The sequence below is a fragment of the Falco punctatus genome (genome assembly GCF_963210335.1).
Source record: "Falco punctatus genome assembly, chromosome: 1".
Classification (NCBI taxonomy): domain Eukaryota; kingdom Metazoa; phylum Chordata; class Aves; order Falconiformes; family Falconidae; genus Falco; species Falco punctatus.
The window spans coordinates 101,140,960-101,156,778 of record NC_137580.1 but is presented as its reverse complement, the minus strand read 5'-3'; the positions used below and the strand labels follow the sequence as shown (position 1 = coordinate 101,156,778).

General features: G+C 52.1%; 2 protein-coding genes across 2 annotated transcripts; one reads left to right on the top strand and one right to left on the bottom strand.

The window, feature by feature from the left end:
• Nucleotides 1–35: 35 nt before the first annotated feature.
• Nucleotides 36–10,243, bottom strand: LOC308066704 (fibrinogen-like protein 1-like protein; the record flags this gene model as incomplete). Its single annotated transcript, XM_080394319.1, has 4 exons — nt 36–6,860; nt 7,625–7,687; nt 8,630–8,773; nt 10,240–10,243. The coding sequence occupies 4 exons, from the start codon at nt 10,241–10,243 to the stop codon at nt 6,235–6,237; spliced, it is 837 nt and encodes a 278-aa protein (XP_080250445.1). The 3' UTR covers nt 36–6,234.
• Nucleotides 10,244–13,963: 3,720 nt separating this feature from the next.
• Nucleotides 13,964–15,076, top strand: LOC308066126 (fibrinogen-like protein 1-like protein; the record flags this gene model as incomplete). The annotated part of the gene is made up of 2 exons (XM_080393068.1): nt 13,964–14,090; nt 14,425–15,076. Coding segments are annotated over 2 exons (762 nt in total), but the record flags the coding sequence as incomplete, so codon positions are not given.
• Between the last annotated feature and the right edge of the window lie 743 nt (nt 15,077–15,819).

Here is a 15,819-nt window from a genome sequence, read left to right as displayed (position 1 = left end):
GGGGGCTTCTGAGAAACTTGGGGACAGGCTTTTTAGTAAGGCCTGTAGGTACAGGGGTTAATGGTTTTAAACTAAAAGAGGGGAGATTTATATCACCTCTTAGGAAGGAATTCTGTGCTGTGAGGGTGGTGACACGGGTACAGGCTGCCCCAAGCAGCTGTGGGTGCCCCATCCCTGGCAGGGGTCAGGGCCAGGTAGGACGGGGCTTTGGGCAACCTGCTCTGGTGGGAGACGTTCCTGCCCATGGTGAGGGGGTTGGACTGGATGATTTCTGAAAGTCCCTTCCAATGTAACTCATTCTAGAATTCTACCAATTCTCTGAAAACATCACCTGAAAGTTCAGGAGCAACTAAAAAGTAAAAAGGCTTCAGAAACTGCAAGCAAGGGAATGGGCTTTCAGCAGAAAACATCACTTGCCATTGTATAAACCAGAGGGTGCTCACAGCTGTGTGCAGTTTTGGTACCTGGCTCAGAAAAAATGTAGAACTGGAAAAGGTCACAGAGGTGAGGAAACTGAGTGACCAGAAGTAGGAATGGCATCCCTGCAAGAAAAGGCTGGATAGATCAGCACTGTGTTAGAAAAGGGATGGATGAGGTTGTAAGCACTAAGGTCGTAGACACCGATGAAACAGGAATACAGTGGTTAGAGGATGGTTATTCAGCACTTTTCACAGCACAAGATGTAGGGGCTCCAGGCCAAGGGATCGTTGGCAAGTTCATCTCAGGACGTTGTGAAACCAGAAGTCTAAATGGACTCAACAAAGAGTTACATAAACTGATGGAGAACTGGAACTATTAAAATTCATGGTCCACGTACTCCGCGTGTACAAAGGAAAACTGACTCATGGGAACTAATGATGCAGGTACAAGCTCATCCTCAGCCTCCTGTTGCATGGACAGGAGTCGGTAAGTGCAGAATGAGACCTTCCAAACCCAGGGTGAGGCATCTCCAGCTTGTCATAACCATCTGTACTGACCACGAAGATCTCTTCCACAGGCCCATGCAAGAATCTGCAGAGAAAGTCTTTGCACTTTCCTTCTTTGTCTGCAGATGCATAAAAGATCTGCAAAAAAGCAAATTATATCTTTCTATCATTCCTCTTTTCCCTGCAGAAGATATGCAACCTGTCCTCTGTCTCACCCAGGACATGAATAAATAACAATGTGGTAGAGGCTGTGGTCCTTCAGAGCTTCTCCCACCTTCCGCTGCCTCACCAAGGAGAGGTGGATGCCTGGGACAGGCATCAGGGTACTCCTCCACCCCCTGCTTTGACTGCTGTCGTGCTGACTCTCCCCGCCAGCAACCTGCTCCTCCCTGTCCTCTCCCCTCCCCATGCAGCAGTAGCAGAAGATAGCCTAGGATCTGTATTCCTGAACCCAAACACCCCTGCTTGTGCAAGCTCACCACATTCCCTTGAAGACGATTCTGAGACCCACATTTTCCATCAGGAAGCAGGTGAAATTCTATCCCAGACACCAAATGGTGACCAAAAGAGAGGACTGGATTAAAGCTAAGAGATTGGACTGCAGGATGCTGGCATGTGAAACATGGATGCAGCCCAACTAGCAGTGCCTGCAGTGGTTCTTGCATTGCAGGGATGTGTGAAGGAGATGGTGCCACGCTTGTGATGATTTCCCATGGAGTCACTGGCTCTTCTTCATCAAGGCAGTTGAAGAATGGTGGAAGACCCTGAAGTCTCTTCTCATGGGCTCACTGTACCCACTTCCCTCCACAGCTGAGGCTCTTCAACAGGAGCTGGCATGGCCATCCCTTAATTTCTGGGAACATCCAAGTCCTCCTCAGTGCTGCCATGTGAGGTCAAGGTGGTGGCAGGAGGGAAATCTTGACAAAGGTGTTGCTGAGATGCAGCTCCACCTCGGAGGCTGAGGACCCCTAAGTGATGGCAAGCTCTAGTGTCATGATGATATGTATGGTCATTCCTAGTCTCGGTCCTTTGGGAAGGCTGGATCTCCAAATTGCTGCAGCAGAAACAATGCACACCCCAAACAGCTCAGAACCAGATACAACATGCCTGTTGTTGCCTGTTTCTTAGTTTTTTGTGTAATCAAAAAAAATGTCAGCTATCCCAGAAGCCATTATCGTCCCAGAGCTCAATTAGTAAAGGTTGGAGGAGGTGGAAGCAGGAGGTACTGGTGCAGTTTTACCATCCGTGCTGCAGCCTGTTGCCTTGGTGCTGTTACAGGGGTCAGATTTAAGGCTTTAATCCTATGACACACTCCAAAGCTACTGAAGGCTCCAGGTGCCAAGGCAAGCTCTCTTGATGTGGCCAAGCACCACGTATGTGAGAAGGTCACCTCACATGATATTTGCAGTCACCAGAAAGAGCTGTGGGGACTGCTTGGGAAACGCATGGCTACAGGGTCCAGATAAAGCACAGCATTCCTGCTAGAAACATAGAGCTCATAATTACGACCAGTGAAAGGGTAATACGTCCTCAATGAGAGCTAGCAGGCGAAGGCTTTGTTAGAATCACTGGTAGCTTTTGCTCTTAAAATGTCATGTGTGACTCACCATGGGAATGTGGCCCTGCTTCTGTCCCTCTCTGCTACTGAGAGCACACTCTCCTCTCCAAGTGAGGCCAGCTGGGAGGACCACCACTTGTCACAGCTGTGACAGTCCCAATTGCAGCGGTGCTGCCCTATCGTGCCTACAGTGGGTCTCTCCTGTGCTTTCTCCGCCTGTAAACGGGGCCAACCTCGGCTTGCCCTGAGCCTGTGGGTGCCCATGGAGCTAGATTTACTGATCTGGGCAGGACTGGACCAGGTTGCTGTGAAATAAAGCAGAAAGACAATGCACAAAAGGCAAATTTAGGAACTGGAAACACAGCTCCATTCTCCAGAAGGCAGACAGGCACAAAGAAAACTGAGCAGGCACTTCAGCCATGGCAGGGAGCTGCGTATTCCCACAAAATTCTCACAACAGGGAGACCCTGGGGACGGAGTCCCTGTGTGCAAGAGCACCATGGCAGACGCATGGCATGAAACATCTGCATCACACTGTGCTGTGCCTCCCCCTGCTTGGCTGGGCGCCAAGAGCCAGTTTTTGCACAGGCATCACCTGATGTGGCCTCGGGAGGAACCAGGACCAAGGATGTGCTCGCAGGGAGGGGAGGTGGGTCAGATCACAAGGTAATAGCTAAGGCCAAGTAGCAAAAGCTTTTGGGGGAAGGTACAATCAATTTCTTCTCCAAAATAGATCCTGAATAATTGAATCCTTTAGAAAAGGGTGGGAAACCCTAGTTCAGAGAGAGCTGCTTGTATTCCCTCTACCTGGAAATAGATTTTCTGCTGTACATCCATGCAATGAGAGTCTTGGTGCTTTCTGCCTCAGACAGCTCTGCTCACAGCACGTGCAGCTTGTGCTGGCGGGCTCTCAGCACTCCTTGCAGCAGTAGGACAGAACAAGGAACAGGGAAGAGAAAATTGCAGCCTACAGGCAATATTAGACAATATTTCTGGGCTTCCCTTGATGCAAGACTTCCCCTCCACACTGGAAGCTGCCTGGCAAACCCTGGGATGAGAGCACCCTCTGGGGACCAGGAGAAATGTAAGCAATGAAATGCCATGTGTCTCAGATCACTTCTTTTCACGATGACTTTGCATGTTAAGTGCATTTTGTGATGATAGGTGCTAGCTTGTTTGCCCAGAAAGAAGACCCTGCTGGAGAGAGCTAGCTTGCTACACCGTGTCGCCGTTACTACGGGACAAGCTGTCTGAGCCTCTCTGGAGGGAGCAGAAGAGACCTGAGGGGACACAGCAACTCTAGAGTTTGTAGAAGAAGCAAGGTATCACTGGCCAGAAGTCACAACATTTAGGGATGACAAGAGGACATGGTACCAAAAAGACATTTTTGCATCTAGCTAAGGAGGCACCCCATGAGGATGGGAAAGCCGATGGCATTGTCCCTCCCATGGTGGAAGGGGACCATGCTGACAGAACACAGTGGGTGCTGCTGCCTCTTTGCTGCCTTCCACCATGCTAGTGGTGCACGGCAGGTACACAACCGTTGGGTCCTGAAGGGGAAGGGTCACTTTAATCACATGCCTTCACATCTATCTCGAGGCAAGAGAGTTAGCCAAAAAAAGATTTCTAAATGCAACAAGAAATTCCCAAGTTTGACAGTGGAGAACATGTTATTTTTATCTCCTACATTGAGTGTAGTCTTTATTCTGAGCTGGCAGCTGCCTCCTCTTGCCTGTCATGCACCTCATGACTCACTGCAAAGAGGCCTGAACAGGAGGTGGTAGGAGGCAGGGAGAGAAATGCTGCTTTAAAAGGCAGACAGGCAGACCCAGTAAAATCACAGGGTGAAAAAATCCCCCACAAGCACAAGATAATAAAAGGTTTGTTTTCACCAATTTTTATTTGCTATGCCATGTTTCTTTATCTATGAGGACGACAGCTCTCATCTCACTGAGCCAAAGACACTCCAGAACTCACATGCCCTTGTAGGCATTTTCAGCACATTGATGCCACAGTGGCAGGATGCTGAAATGAATGGCGTCTGCTAATGTGCTGCTTCCCTCAGAGAAAAGAACATCTCAATCCTTTTGGGAAAAATGTAAAGCCATGATTTTTGTGGGAAATGCTGCTTTGCATTGGTGGTCAACGGTCTAAATGATGGATTCATGGTGCACGTAGGCTTGACCCTGGCAGAAATGATAGATCCTGCTTGAAGACTTCTGCAATTTCTGAGCTGTAATTTTAAGTCCTGACATAAATCAATGCAAACGCTGGTCTGTTCACTTACCTGCTGCTACCTTACACCAGAGCTCTTCGGAGCCCTTCCTATGCTCCCTTGCTTTGCTCTTTCCTGCCAGTTCAGGGCTGACTCCCACCTTCCCAAATACGACCTCTGTCTTAACACCCCTAAAGACATAAAATACCTCACATGTATCACCTTTCCTGAGGTGTGTTAGGTGTACGTGCACAGTGCGAAGCCTGCAGCCTTTCTCTGTTAAGCCTGTGTGATGTCTGCAGCTGGTCTTTGAAAGACCAGGCAGTGTTTGGGCGTGCTGTTGGAGCCCAGCGCAGGAGCGAGGAGGGGGCACAGGACATTTCTGAGGGCAGGCTGCTTCCCCGGTGCACCTTGGGCTGGAGGGCTGCTAGGTCACAGCCCCCGCCAGGGCAACACTGGGGCACCAGTGGACTCCCCCTGCCCCCCGCTCTGCCGGTGCTGGCTGGGGCAGTTACTTTGCCCTTAGCCATGGAGAGCAGCACCTGCCTGCAAACCGCGACACGGCTGATCCGGCAGCAAAATCCCCTGCCTGCCAGAGGGATGGACAGCAGGAGCCGGGAGGTCTTTCCACAAGGAAATTTTACAGCACTTGGAAATTTCTGTTTCCAAACAGCAAAGGCGGGATGCTGCCTGCCCTCTGTGCTGTCACCTTGGAAGTCATCACGGCTGTACCTTGGGAGATGGGCTCCCTGCGGCACTCAGCCATGTGAGTTGCAGGGACAACAAAACCCAGAGCTCACTGCTGCTGAGAAAAGTGAAAATGTTCTGACATTTCCTATGCTTATACAAAACTGCTGTGTGCAAATGCCAAAGTCTGCATGCAGTATTTCAAGTTTTATTTACTCAGTGCTTTCGCCCAGCAGTCCCAAATGCCTGTCCTACAGGAAAGCTGAGCTTCAGCAGTGGAAACCTCCTAACACATTAACCTCTGTGAGCACTTCAAAGATTTGAAATAGACTTTTACTACTGAGACAGTTTTTAAATACAGGTTTATTTGAATATTTAAGAACCGTCAAGCCTGAACTGTGGAAGGTGCAGAGTGGGAATTTGACTGTGCACATTAATATCTTGAGCAAGATCTTCAGCAAGTGAAAATTAGGTAGTTTGCATGAAGTTAAGGATGTAAATTAACTTACAAAGCCATAAAGGTCCTCTGGATTGGCCATTTCACATTTATATGAAATACACTACAGATCTGGAAACTCCAGATTTTGAAAGAGGCTGTTCTGATTATTAACATAATTAAAATGATCTGACTGAACCAAAGAATAAAGGCATAGCTGAGAAGTAGAGGGAATCAGCAGGAGGGAGAAGAAGTGGAAAATGCCGTACTTTCTTCAGTAGCTAGGATATGACCAACCTGAGCAAAGTCCCTCTGGGACACTAGGTTTGGCCATGGAATTTTTTGCCTTTTTCCATCTCTTTGCAGAGCAGGAATTAGCCTCAGGTTGGACAGAAAGGAAACAAAAATACAACTAGCAGAAAGGAGCTGGTTTGATGAGGATGGCAGAAGCTTTGCAGTTCCCACTGCACAGGCTGCCCCACGTTATGGCCCCCTTGACGTTCAACCGGGCAGAGTAACACGCCGAGTACCACCACCCGCCCCCGTAGCTGGAGGCACAGTTCCCGCTGTAAGTGTCCTGATCCAGATCTTTGGCGGAGAACTTCATGTTGTCATGCACGGTGGAAGCACTGCTTGTGGCCATGGCATCCCCTGCTGTCCCCGAGTATGTTCCCAGCCTCAGACGGTAGCCATGGGACTCACCTTCCAGGCTGAAGAAGTTGTAGTCTGCAAACTTTGTGTCATTTGCGGCATCCCAGATGACAAACCTGACCCGGTAGACCTTCTGCTTGGCGATCTGATAGATGTACTCAGTGCCCAGCCAGAACTCGCTGTGCACGTTCCCAAAGCCGTACTTGTAGGTGCTCCAGGACTCGGCCCAGGTGATCTCCGTGCTCTGCCGGTTCCTCTGGATGACCGTCCAGCCCCCGTCCGTTGCGTTCATTTCGCAGTACACCACGATGGGGTGCAACCCTGGGGGCTGGATGACGTAGATGCCGCTGGGGCTGCCATAGACCTCGCTGCAGTCCTTGGGCCAACCTGGGACAGGAGAGAACAGGGAGGACCAACAAGCACAGCAGCACCCCAGTCTGCGTGTCTGGCCCCATGAATGGGATTTCTAGAGAATGGGCACATGTGGGATTTTGCCAGGGTGGTGAAAAGTCTGCTGCTGTGTTTATTACTGCAAGTGTAAAAGCAGAAAACCTCTGTAAGGTAAATGTTCTGATTAAGAGAATACACATACATTTTGAAGGTATAACCATAGAATTTGCTTCTCCTTCTGGCTCAGGCTCTTGTTTCCGCAGCCTTTCCTAATGTTCAGACATTTCTCCTCCCTCATGATGATACAGGGGTCCAAGCCTGGCTTGGTGAGGGCTCTTACTACATAGTTATGCAGAAGCTTATTTGAGCAGGTCAGCTGTGCCTGCAGCCCTGGCATCTGCTGCATCCCTGGGGTGGGGAAGGAGAAATCCTCATCCCCTTGGCTTGGACCCCACGGCCAGCTGTGGAACCCCAGCAAGCATTGCCAGGGAGGCACATCCTCTGCTTGCCCTGTGCAGAGCTTCACAGCAGAGGAGAGGACTTGTGGCATGGAAGTAATGGCTGTGAAGTCTTTTGGGATCTTGTAAGGCACCGGTCAGCGTGAAGCTATCATTAGTAATGACTGACATCCGAGTGGCCTTGGCACACATGTGGAGAAGCACATTGAGACTTGCCCCACAGGACATTGCCCACCCACTGCTGTTGGACACCCATTGCCTACACCTCTCCCTGCTCCCTGCGGGGTGGCAGGGGATGCTTACTGTCGTGCTCAGCCTCCTCAAGGGCACGGACTCTTCTCTGTTGCATGTTCTCTCCATCTCCATCTGCATTAGGGAAAACAGAAAGAGTGAGATGAGCAGCCCTGTCCCAGAGCACAGCAGTAACTCCACAGGCTGTTATTGCCAGCACTGAGTTTTTTGCAGGGTACTTCAGCAATGCCATTGGGCTCATTTTACTTCTTACATGGCAGTTTTGCGTTGTAAATTCTTTAAAGGGATAAGATACTAGGAAGGGTAACACTGCAGTCATTGAGCAGCTGCCTATTTGGTCCACTCAGCACTGAGGCTTTGCGGAGTTGCATGGGGGCGGACTGCATAGCCAAGAGACTGCTAGAGAAGGACTGAGAGGGAATTAGACTGTGTGGTTTCAGACCAAGATTAAACTGTTGAGTGATGTTGCTGTAAAGCTGCATTGTTTTTCAGTGGTGGCTGAGGGGATTCATGGGTTTGTTCAGTTCATAAGGAGCTTCAAAAACCTTCAGAAAGAAGAGCAGCTCAAAGGACATGAGATAGCAATGCTCTCTTTGAAGAGAAACCACAGCACTCATCTTTGTAAGACAGCATTCCCCAAGAGCCTCTGGTGGTGTGACCTCTAGCAGTGGTGTGATGAGATTTTTGTATCATTTAGCCATGTGCAAGCTTCAGAAAGCATTTTGGTTGGTCACATACAAAATTCCTCTGAAGTTTCAGGGCTACAGATGGACTAAGGATAGCAAGAGAAAAGGTCTTCCTTTTAACATCTACAGCTCTCTAGAAAAAGCTGCCACATACGGTCTTGTCAATAAGAAAGAAGATGGAAGTACCAAATCTTACTATGTTTGGTTAAGATCTGAAATTGGAGGAAGATTTGATCAGGTGCCTTTTATATCGGAGTGTGACTGCCCTTCCTCAAGATTATTTTCCACATCTCCCTCTCTGTGCAGAGAGGACAGGGGTCCTGATGTTTGGATTAACAGAGTTTAGGGATGTAAGAGAGAAAACACATACCATGATGGGGCCCATCTGAATGGAGATTAATGATTTCATTTAGATTTGCTTTCAGTCTCCCCAGGTTTTCAATGTCCAGAGCAAGAAGAGGGGCTAGCAGGGCCAGCACAGAGGTGAAGAACAGAACACTGGAGCGAGGAGCAGCTGGAGAAAGAAGACACACAGTGAATCTGGAAATGCAAACCCTCTGAAAGAGAATTGGCTAACTAAATTCAGCAGAAGTTAAAACAAACTTACAGAGCAGGCAAATGCACAACATTAATTGTGCTTTTGCTTTTATGAGCAGCAGAAGTATAAAGAACAAATTAAAAAACCAAGAATTCTGCAAAGGCATACATCCCCAGAAAGAAACAATTTCTTTGACTACAACCTACAGGTCTAAATTTTCAGCTTCCAAGAGCGATGTCATCCTCTTCGACTGTGGTCAGGGCCAGAGTAATGCACTGTGGGCCCAGAACTGAGATGTTAAGCCAGCATCAGCGTGCATGTCCTGAGAAAAACATCTCCTAGTAATGCAGGACAGCATGCTGATTTGTAGGTACTGCTGTTACCTGAAGACAGTCAGGAGCTACTACAGGAGTGCTCTGCCGTAGGAGTGATAAAGTAGGTGCAGGGACCTGAGATCTTGGAAAGAAAGGAGCTGTTGTGGCCACAATGCTGATGGTAATCTGAGAGTCAGGGGCCTCACTTGCCCCAGAAATCCCCCTCCCACCAGGGCATGGCACAGAGACTGGAAGCTGCCCACTGCATGAAAATGCCAGGAGAAGAGCATCCTGCAGGGAGCCAGCAGCGTTGATGTACCCCTGCTACAAGTCATAACTGAGGCTTCTGCACGGACATGTGAAGGGTCAGTGCTTCCCAGCTGACACCAGGGCCAGGATGTGCTACACTTCAAAGGATAGCTCCTGCTGGTGTCTGAAAACCCGAGCGATTTGACCTCTGTGGCCGTACCAGATCAGGACATTCCCCAACAGTTTGTTCATGGCCAGCTCCATAGGTTTGTGTCTACAGCTTGCCCACCCAGCTTCAGTACCCTGAAGGACTTATGAGGAGGATGGGTGATTATTGCATGAATTAGCTTCCATTCCAGTTATTTTTTCTTTTATGGGGTGCTTTGGATTCTGGCACAAATATAACTTAAATAAACATTGCCTTTACAACACCACCCAGAGCAGGAGGGTTTTGCCTGTTGTAGAGGAATGAAGCTGGGTTAATTAGCATTGATAATATACAGCTGTGGTTGGCTTCGGGGTGGTGGGTTGGCTGATGTAGACAAGGTGCAGCTGTGGCTGCTTCTGTTAAGAGGTTGGGCAGCCAATGAAGGGAGAGCAGCTGAGGAAGAAGCACAGAGAAGAGGAAGAGAATAGGAGAAGGCAGCAGAGGGGCTGGCATGAAGAGTATGTTGGTATGAGATAGTAAAAGACCTTGTTGCAGCTTGATAGTTTGGAGAGTGCTGTGACAGCCTGTGGTCAGGACTGGAAGAGAAAGAGTGAGGACCAGGAGGCTCACAGCCCCCAGGGGGGCTCCCCCTGCCTTGGCGGGGCGGGGGGCACGGTGTACAGCAAGCATAGGGTTATCCCTCCCATTCCCATGTCCCATCCCACACTCACCCATGCCGTCTCCGCGGGGGCCCTGCGCAGCAGGAAGCCTCGCAGGTTTGGCCTGGCAGCAGGGCGGCCAGCACGGCCGTTATATAGGGCTCAGCAGGTGAGGTGGGGCTGGCAGAGCCAAACTGCAATGCTCACCCTTTGGTTGTCATCAGGGCTGGAAACTTATGGTTTGTTTGCTGTCATCCTTAATGGCCTCTGCTCACACACCAGCTGTTGTGCTTCTGGGATGAGTTTCCAGATGACCCTCAGCAAACAGCACCTGATGTTTACAAGAAATTCCACCAAACCCACAAATGCTCCTGATAAGGATTTTTCTTGAGGTTGTCATTACTTATGGGGTTTGATGCCAGACCCTGTGGGGACGCCCTGTGACCTGGGCTGTGCCGGAGATCTCCATTCAGCACCCTTTTAGGGTCTGCCTACCCTAGCATGGTGCACTGCTGGGGGGGGAGCCATGCTCTCTGACACTGCACGCTGTCCCACGCACACCAGGGCAGCAAAGGGGCCTCATCCCCAGCCCTGACCCCCCTCTACAGTGATGCAATTGCTTGGCTTGGTGCCAGCCCCCCAGCAGTGAGCCCATCCCATGGGACAGACACATGTGCTGAGGTGCCACTGCCCCAGTACCCATGCAAGGCTGGTCCCACAGCCCTCCCAAGGGGTCTGGTGCTGGTGCTGAAGCCAAGGGTCTGCTGCAGGGTTTCGCCCTGACTTCACAGCTCTGGGTAACCTGGGCAGAGGCCCTCAGCACAGACCTGGTTGCAGACTCAGTTAATGAGGTGGCTGTGGGTTAAGTGTAATAAATGCTTAGTGGACTTTGAGTAGTCCAGGCTGAAGCCAGCCTTGCAAATACCACGGGAATTGGAGGGGAGTGCTAAGAAGGGCAGTGGCATAGCCCAGAAGCACTGGCTGATAGCTCAGTGACACCAAAATAGGATCACAGTGATGTATTTATTGATGGTTTGACACCATTAAGTGCTGACCACTGGCGTGTGTCCCTGCACTGGCACTGGAATGCTTTGCACCATAGGCTGGTCCTACCACGCTGCCTTCATCCCCAGGTAGCATTGCCACCTCTGCTTCCTCCAGAAGCCCAGCAGGTGGTGGTGAAGGCATCAGCACCAGCACACCCCTGCCCAGCCGCTGTTCCGGGTGACTCCAAGACTAAACAACGAGGACCTTTTTCACCAAGGGACACACTGTGCTGTGCCCTACACCAGCCCCTTGTGAAGTTGCCAGCTCCAAAATTACACATGTAGCCACAGAAGGAAGGATTCTTGCCAGCTGCACATTGCAATAATATCCATCATGCTGCTGGAGAGCCATGAATATCTTAAACCTGACCCAAGACTGCTGCTCAGCAGTTTCCTTTTAACGAAGCACTTCTCTTTTGACAAGAGCCCAAAGTCCCTTGATAGATAACCTGGGCCTGTAGCATTTGTCTTTGACACCTTTCTGGCATCCAGATTTCAAGAAGGTGGAAAAGGTCTTTCAGCCAGCCCCCTATGCCGGGCAGGAGCGGGGCCAGCTCCGACACCCACCAGCACACCGAGTGCCAGCACCAAAGCCAAGGTGCCAAGCCACGGCTGGCACCTCCATTTGTGACTGCACACGTGCCCTGGGCACTGCCGCCTGCTGTCACCCTGCGCTGCCCCCTGCCCCCCACTCAACATCTGTACAGGAGGTCCCTGCAGCAGGGACCCATGCTGAGCCCCCCTGGGAGGAGCTGGAGGGGGCATGAGCATCCCCGGGGCAGGGAGCCCAGCCGGGGTGCACAGAGGTGGCAAGTGGAGCCGAACTACGGGGTGAGGGAGAACAGGCAGAGGAGGGACTGAAGCTCCCATGCAGATGGGGACAGACCCCTTGCTCCTCCTTGCCCCTCACTCTGCCTGTGGGACCCGCTGTCCCTGGAAGCGTTACCTTCTGGAAGACGGAGTGTCCTGCAGCCAAAGACCCGCTGCCAGTGACACGGAGGAGAAGTACAAACTGCCCAGTGGGACCACAGCAGAGTCAGCTGGCAGGTGATGGGTGAGGACCTGCCGATGCCTCCCAAGGCACTGTATGAAAAGGGGGATTGAAAGAAGAGGGGAACAAGGAGGAGACTCCAACCCAGCCCCACAGGTCTGCCCAAACACCCTGCAGTAATGCGTGAAACAAGTTAAACCTCCCCTGACAGATGTGGGCCCAACAGCTGTAGCTGCTGCTTGAGGAGCTGGCCACGAGCACATTTAAGATGCTCTACCAGACAGCATCCACCCTGGACCAGGCTGCCAGGCCCAGGCCCACCCCATGTGCAGTGGGGAAGAGCAGGAGGTCAGCAGAGACTTGCTAAGCCTGTTTCTTCTCACAAAGACTTATGGGCTGAGGAAGGGAAGCGCAGGGGAAGCGGTACTGCACAGACACCCCCTCAGCCTAGTTTTGCTCAGAGCTGCCACAAGCAATTTGGGGTGAGGGATGGCCCCCGGGAAAGGCTGCTGCCTTCCACCCTCAGTCTCTACTGACAGCGGGCAAAGAAGGCATCAGTGTTCGCAGCCCAGCTCGGAGGCTGATTGCTTGGCAGCTCTCTGCAGGGAAGGAAGCCGAGGCAGACCTCCAGCCATCACAGAACTGTCGTGACATCTGGGAGCTGGTAACTGCTGACAAGCCATTGCCCATAGGTTTTATTCTCTTTGATCTCCAGATGATACCAACCTCCCCTGTGCCCTTGGTGTTCACACTCCTTCCCTTCTGTTTGCCTTTCCTCTCTCCTTTAGCACTTTTATCGCTCTGCAGCAGTTGGTAGATCCCCAGAAAGATTTAACTCCTGGGCAGGTCCAGTATATTGCAGTTGATAAACTCCCCAACAGCTGGAAGGACTGGAATACTTTATTTTTTCTCAGGAAAAAAGACATCTTAGGGGCTGTTTGTGAAATCTTGATCAAAGATAAGCCACCAGATGGGCACACAATGATTAACTTGGTCCATGCAAACAAGGGACTGAGATCATCACACAGGAGGTGCGTATAGGCAGAGATCCAGATATAAAGGGGCAGAGACCCAAATATAAAGGGGCAGAGGCCACACTGGGGCTAAGTGGAACTGACTGCTCACACTCCCAGCATCTGCTCAGCAGCACCACGGCAATGGGTGAGTTTTCCTCACGGCTCCTTTTCTGCAGTGCTCGCAGCTCCAGGGAATGCAAATAGAAAGCCAAGTTATGTGACAGCAGGAAGGGACTACAGGAGCAGGAACTGATGAGTGTCCAGTGTCTCCATCCCACTCCTCCCCTTTCCACCCAGCCCTTTCTTTCTAGCTCGCTGCTGCTGCTGCTGGGCTCTTTCCTATATCCCTGTGAACTGCATGCTCTGCAGCTGGAGCACCAGATTTTATACACCAAACTCAGCTGTAGTGCTCTGAACTGTTTCCTCTGAATGCCCTTAACACAGATTTCCTTCTTCCCTATCAAAATACCCTTTTGCCTCTAGACCCGTAGGAAAAAACCTCCAAGCTACATTGAGGAGAAATATGAGAAAATGTGACTGCAGGTTTCTGTGTGGTGCAAGGAAAGGGCTGATCAGGAGGTGACACAGCCCTTTCTCACCTTGCAGGGGCTGAGCCTCCACTGAAGCTGCAGCTTTCACCACCCTGGGAGCCCCCTGCTCCTGCCTGCACTCCGTGGCTCTGACCTCCCTGGTCCGAGCTCCCCAGGGGCTGGGGGGCTGCCCAGGGATCCCGTCAGTGATGGGCACTTTCATCCCCAGGGCTCCAGGCTGGGACACACCAGCTCCACGGGGACCTCATCCTCCTGCCCACCCTGGTGGGGATGCTTCTCCTCTGTACAAGCCCAGCGTGCGTGGCCAGTTCCCACCACAGTGAGTATGGGTGCAGGGGACACAGCTGACAAGCTGCCAAGTTTGGGAGCAGCTGTGCTGCCCTTTGTTGAGCACAGTCAGGCTCCAAGGTGCTGGGTTTAAGTGTCCCCATGCCTGCAGCCACACAGAGAAAGCCAGCCTCTATTCAAACCTAAGCTGCAAAGCAGGACAATTCTTGCCTCTCATCACCAGCAGATAAGAGGCACTCCCAAAATGTTCTACTGGTTGTGGAGCACCCAGAGAGATCCAGCATCAGCAGCATCACTGCAGCTGCCCCACAATAAACTGCCCTCCAGTAAATGTCCCTCGTGTCTTGCTTGATCTGCTGCTGCAGGGTTCCCCGCAGACTGCAGCCGTCTCCGTGAGACCAGCCCCAGCGGGGTGTACGTCATCCAGCCAGCAAGGTCTCCCCCAGTCGTGGTGTGGTGCGACATGGACACCGAAGGCAAGGGCTGGACTGTTGTCCAGAGAAACACTTACAACACCGAAATCACATGGAAGGAGTCCTGGACCACCTACAAGTACGGCTTTGGGAACGTGCAGGGCGATCACTGGCTGGGCACGGAGTACCTGCACCTGCTGACGCAGCAGGGCACCTACAAGGTCCGCTTCATCGTGCGGAATAAAGCCAACGTCACCCATTACGCCGAGTACGACATCTTCAGCGTGGAGAGTGAGGCTAGTGGGTACCCGCTGAGGCTGGGCCGGTTTTCTGGTGATGGGGATGACTATCTGACCAGCTATCACTCGACGTATGGGGGCATACATGACAACATGAAGTTCAGCACGACTGACAGGGACCAGGACCAGCATAGTGGGAACTGCGCCAGCAGCTATGGGGGCTGGTGGTATGACAAGTGTCAGAATGTCCTGCTCAATGGCAAGGGCTACATCTTCTGGCCAGGAACCTGCTCAAGTGGTGACTGTGCATCCTCCCTCATCCTGGTCAAACCCACAGATGTGTGCTGACCGTGCCGCAGCTCCCAGCCTCCCAGGAGTTTGGGGGAGTGCCACTGTCCCCAGCTCAGTGCCCTGTTCCTGTGCCTGCCAACCGCCCCGTGCCAGCCCCGGTACATGTCCTGTGCTGCCCGCAGTGTCCTGTCCTGCCCTGTCACCCACTGAAGCACAGCAGCTCTGGGGCTCAGAGGCAACCATCCGGAGCCCTGGGCACACAGGCAGCTTCACCCAGTACCGTGGTGCTGGCTGGTGCTGGGACGCAGAAACGAGTTTGGGGTGGGTGCACCTGCTCCTGTCCTGGGGAGGGGGAGACTGTGCAAGTTCCCTTTCCTGTGCAATCGGTGTATCCCTGCTTTGCTCAGGCCCCGCTCCCTCCCCTGTACACCCCACAGCTCTGCTACCCGTGCTGGGAGAAATCAGCTGCAATAAACCCTGGAGCCAGACTTCGCTGCCTTGTGCCTGCCTGCGGCGGTGATGCTGCACACACACGCACAGGGGCAGTCGAGGTCCTGGGGCAGTGGAGGGTGCTGGGGGGGCACTGTGTTCATGGCAGGGGAGTTTCCCATTTGCTGCATTGCCTGAGTCTCACTCCCTCCCTGTTCTGCTCTGTGCCACGGCTGGGGGAGCTGGAGTCCCAGCCCCATCCTGCAGCAAGGGCTGAGGGGGGTCGGGGTGCCCCGAGGGGTGTCAAGTCACTGGGAGGGGGGGTTCATGCCATGGGGGGTCCATCACTGGGGTGGTGCCCAGGGTCCCTCAGCAGCCCAGGGCTGGA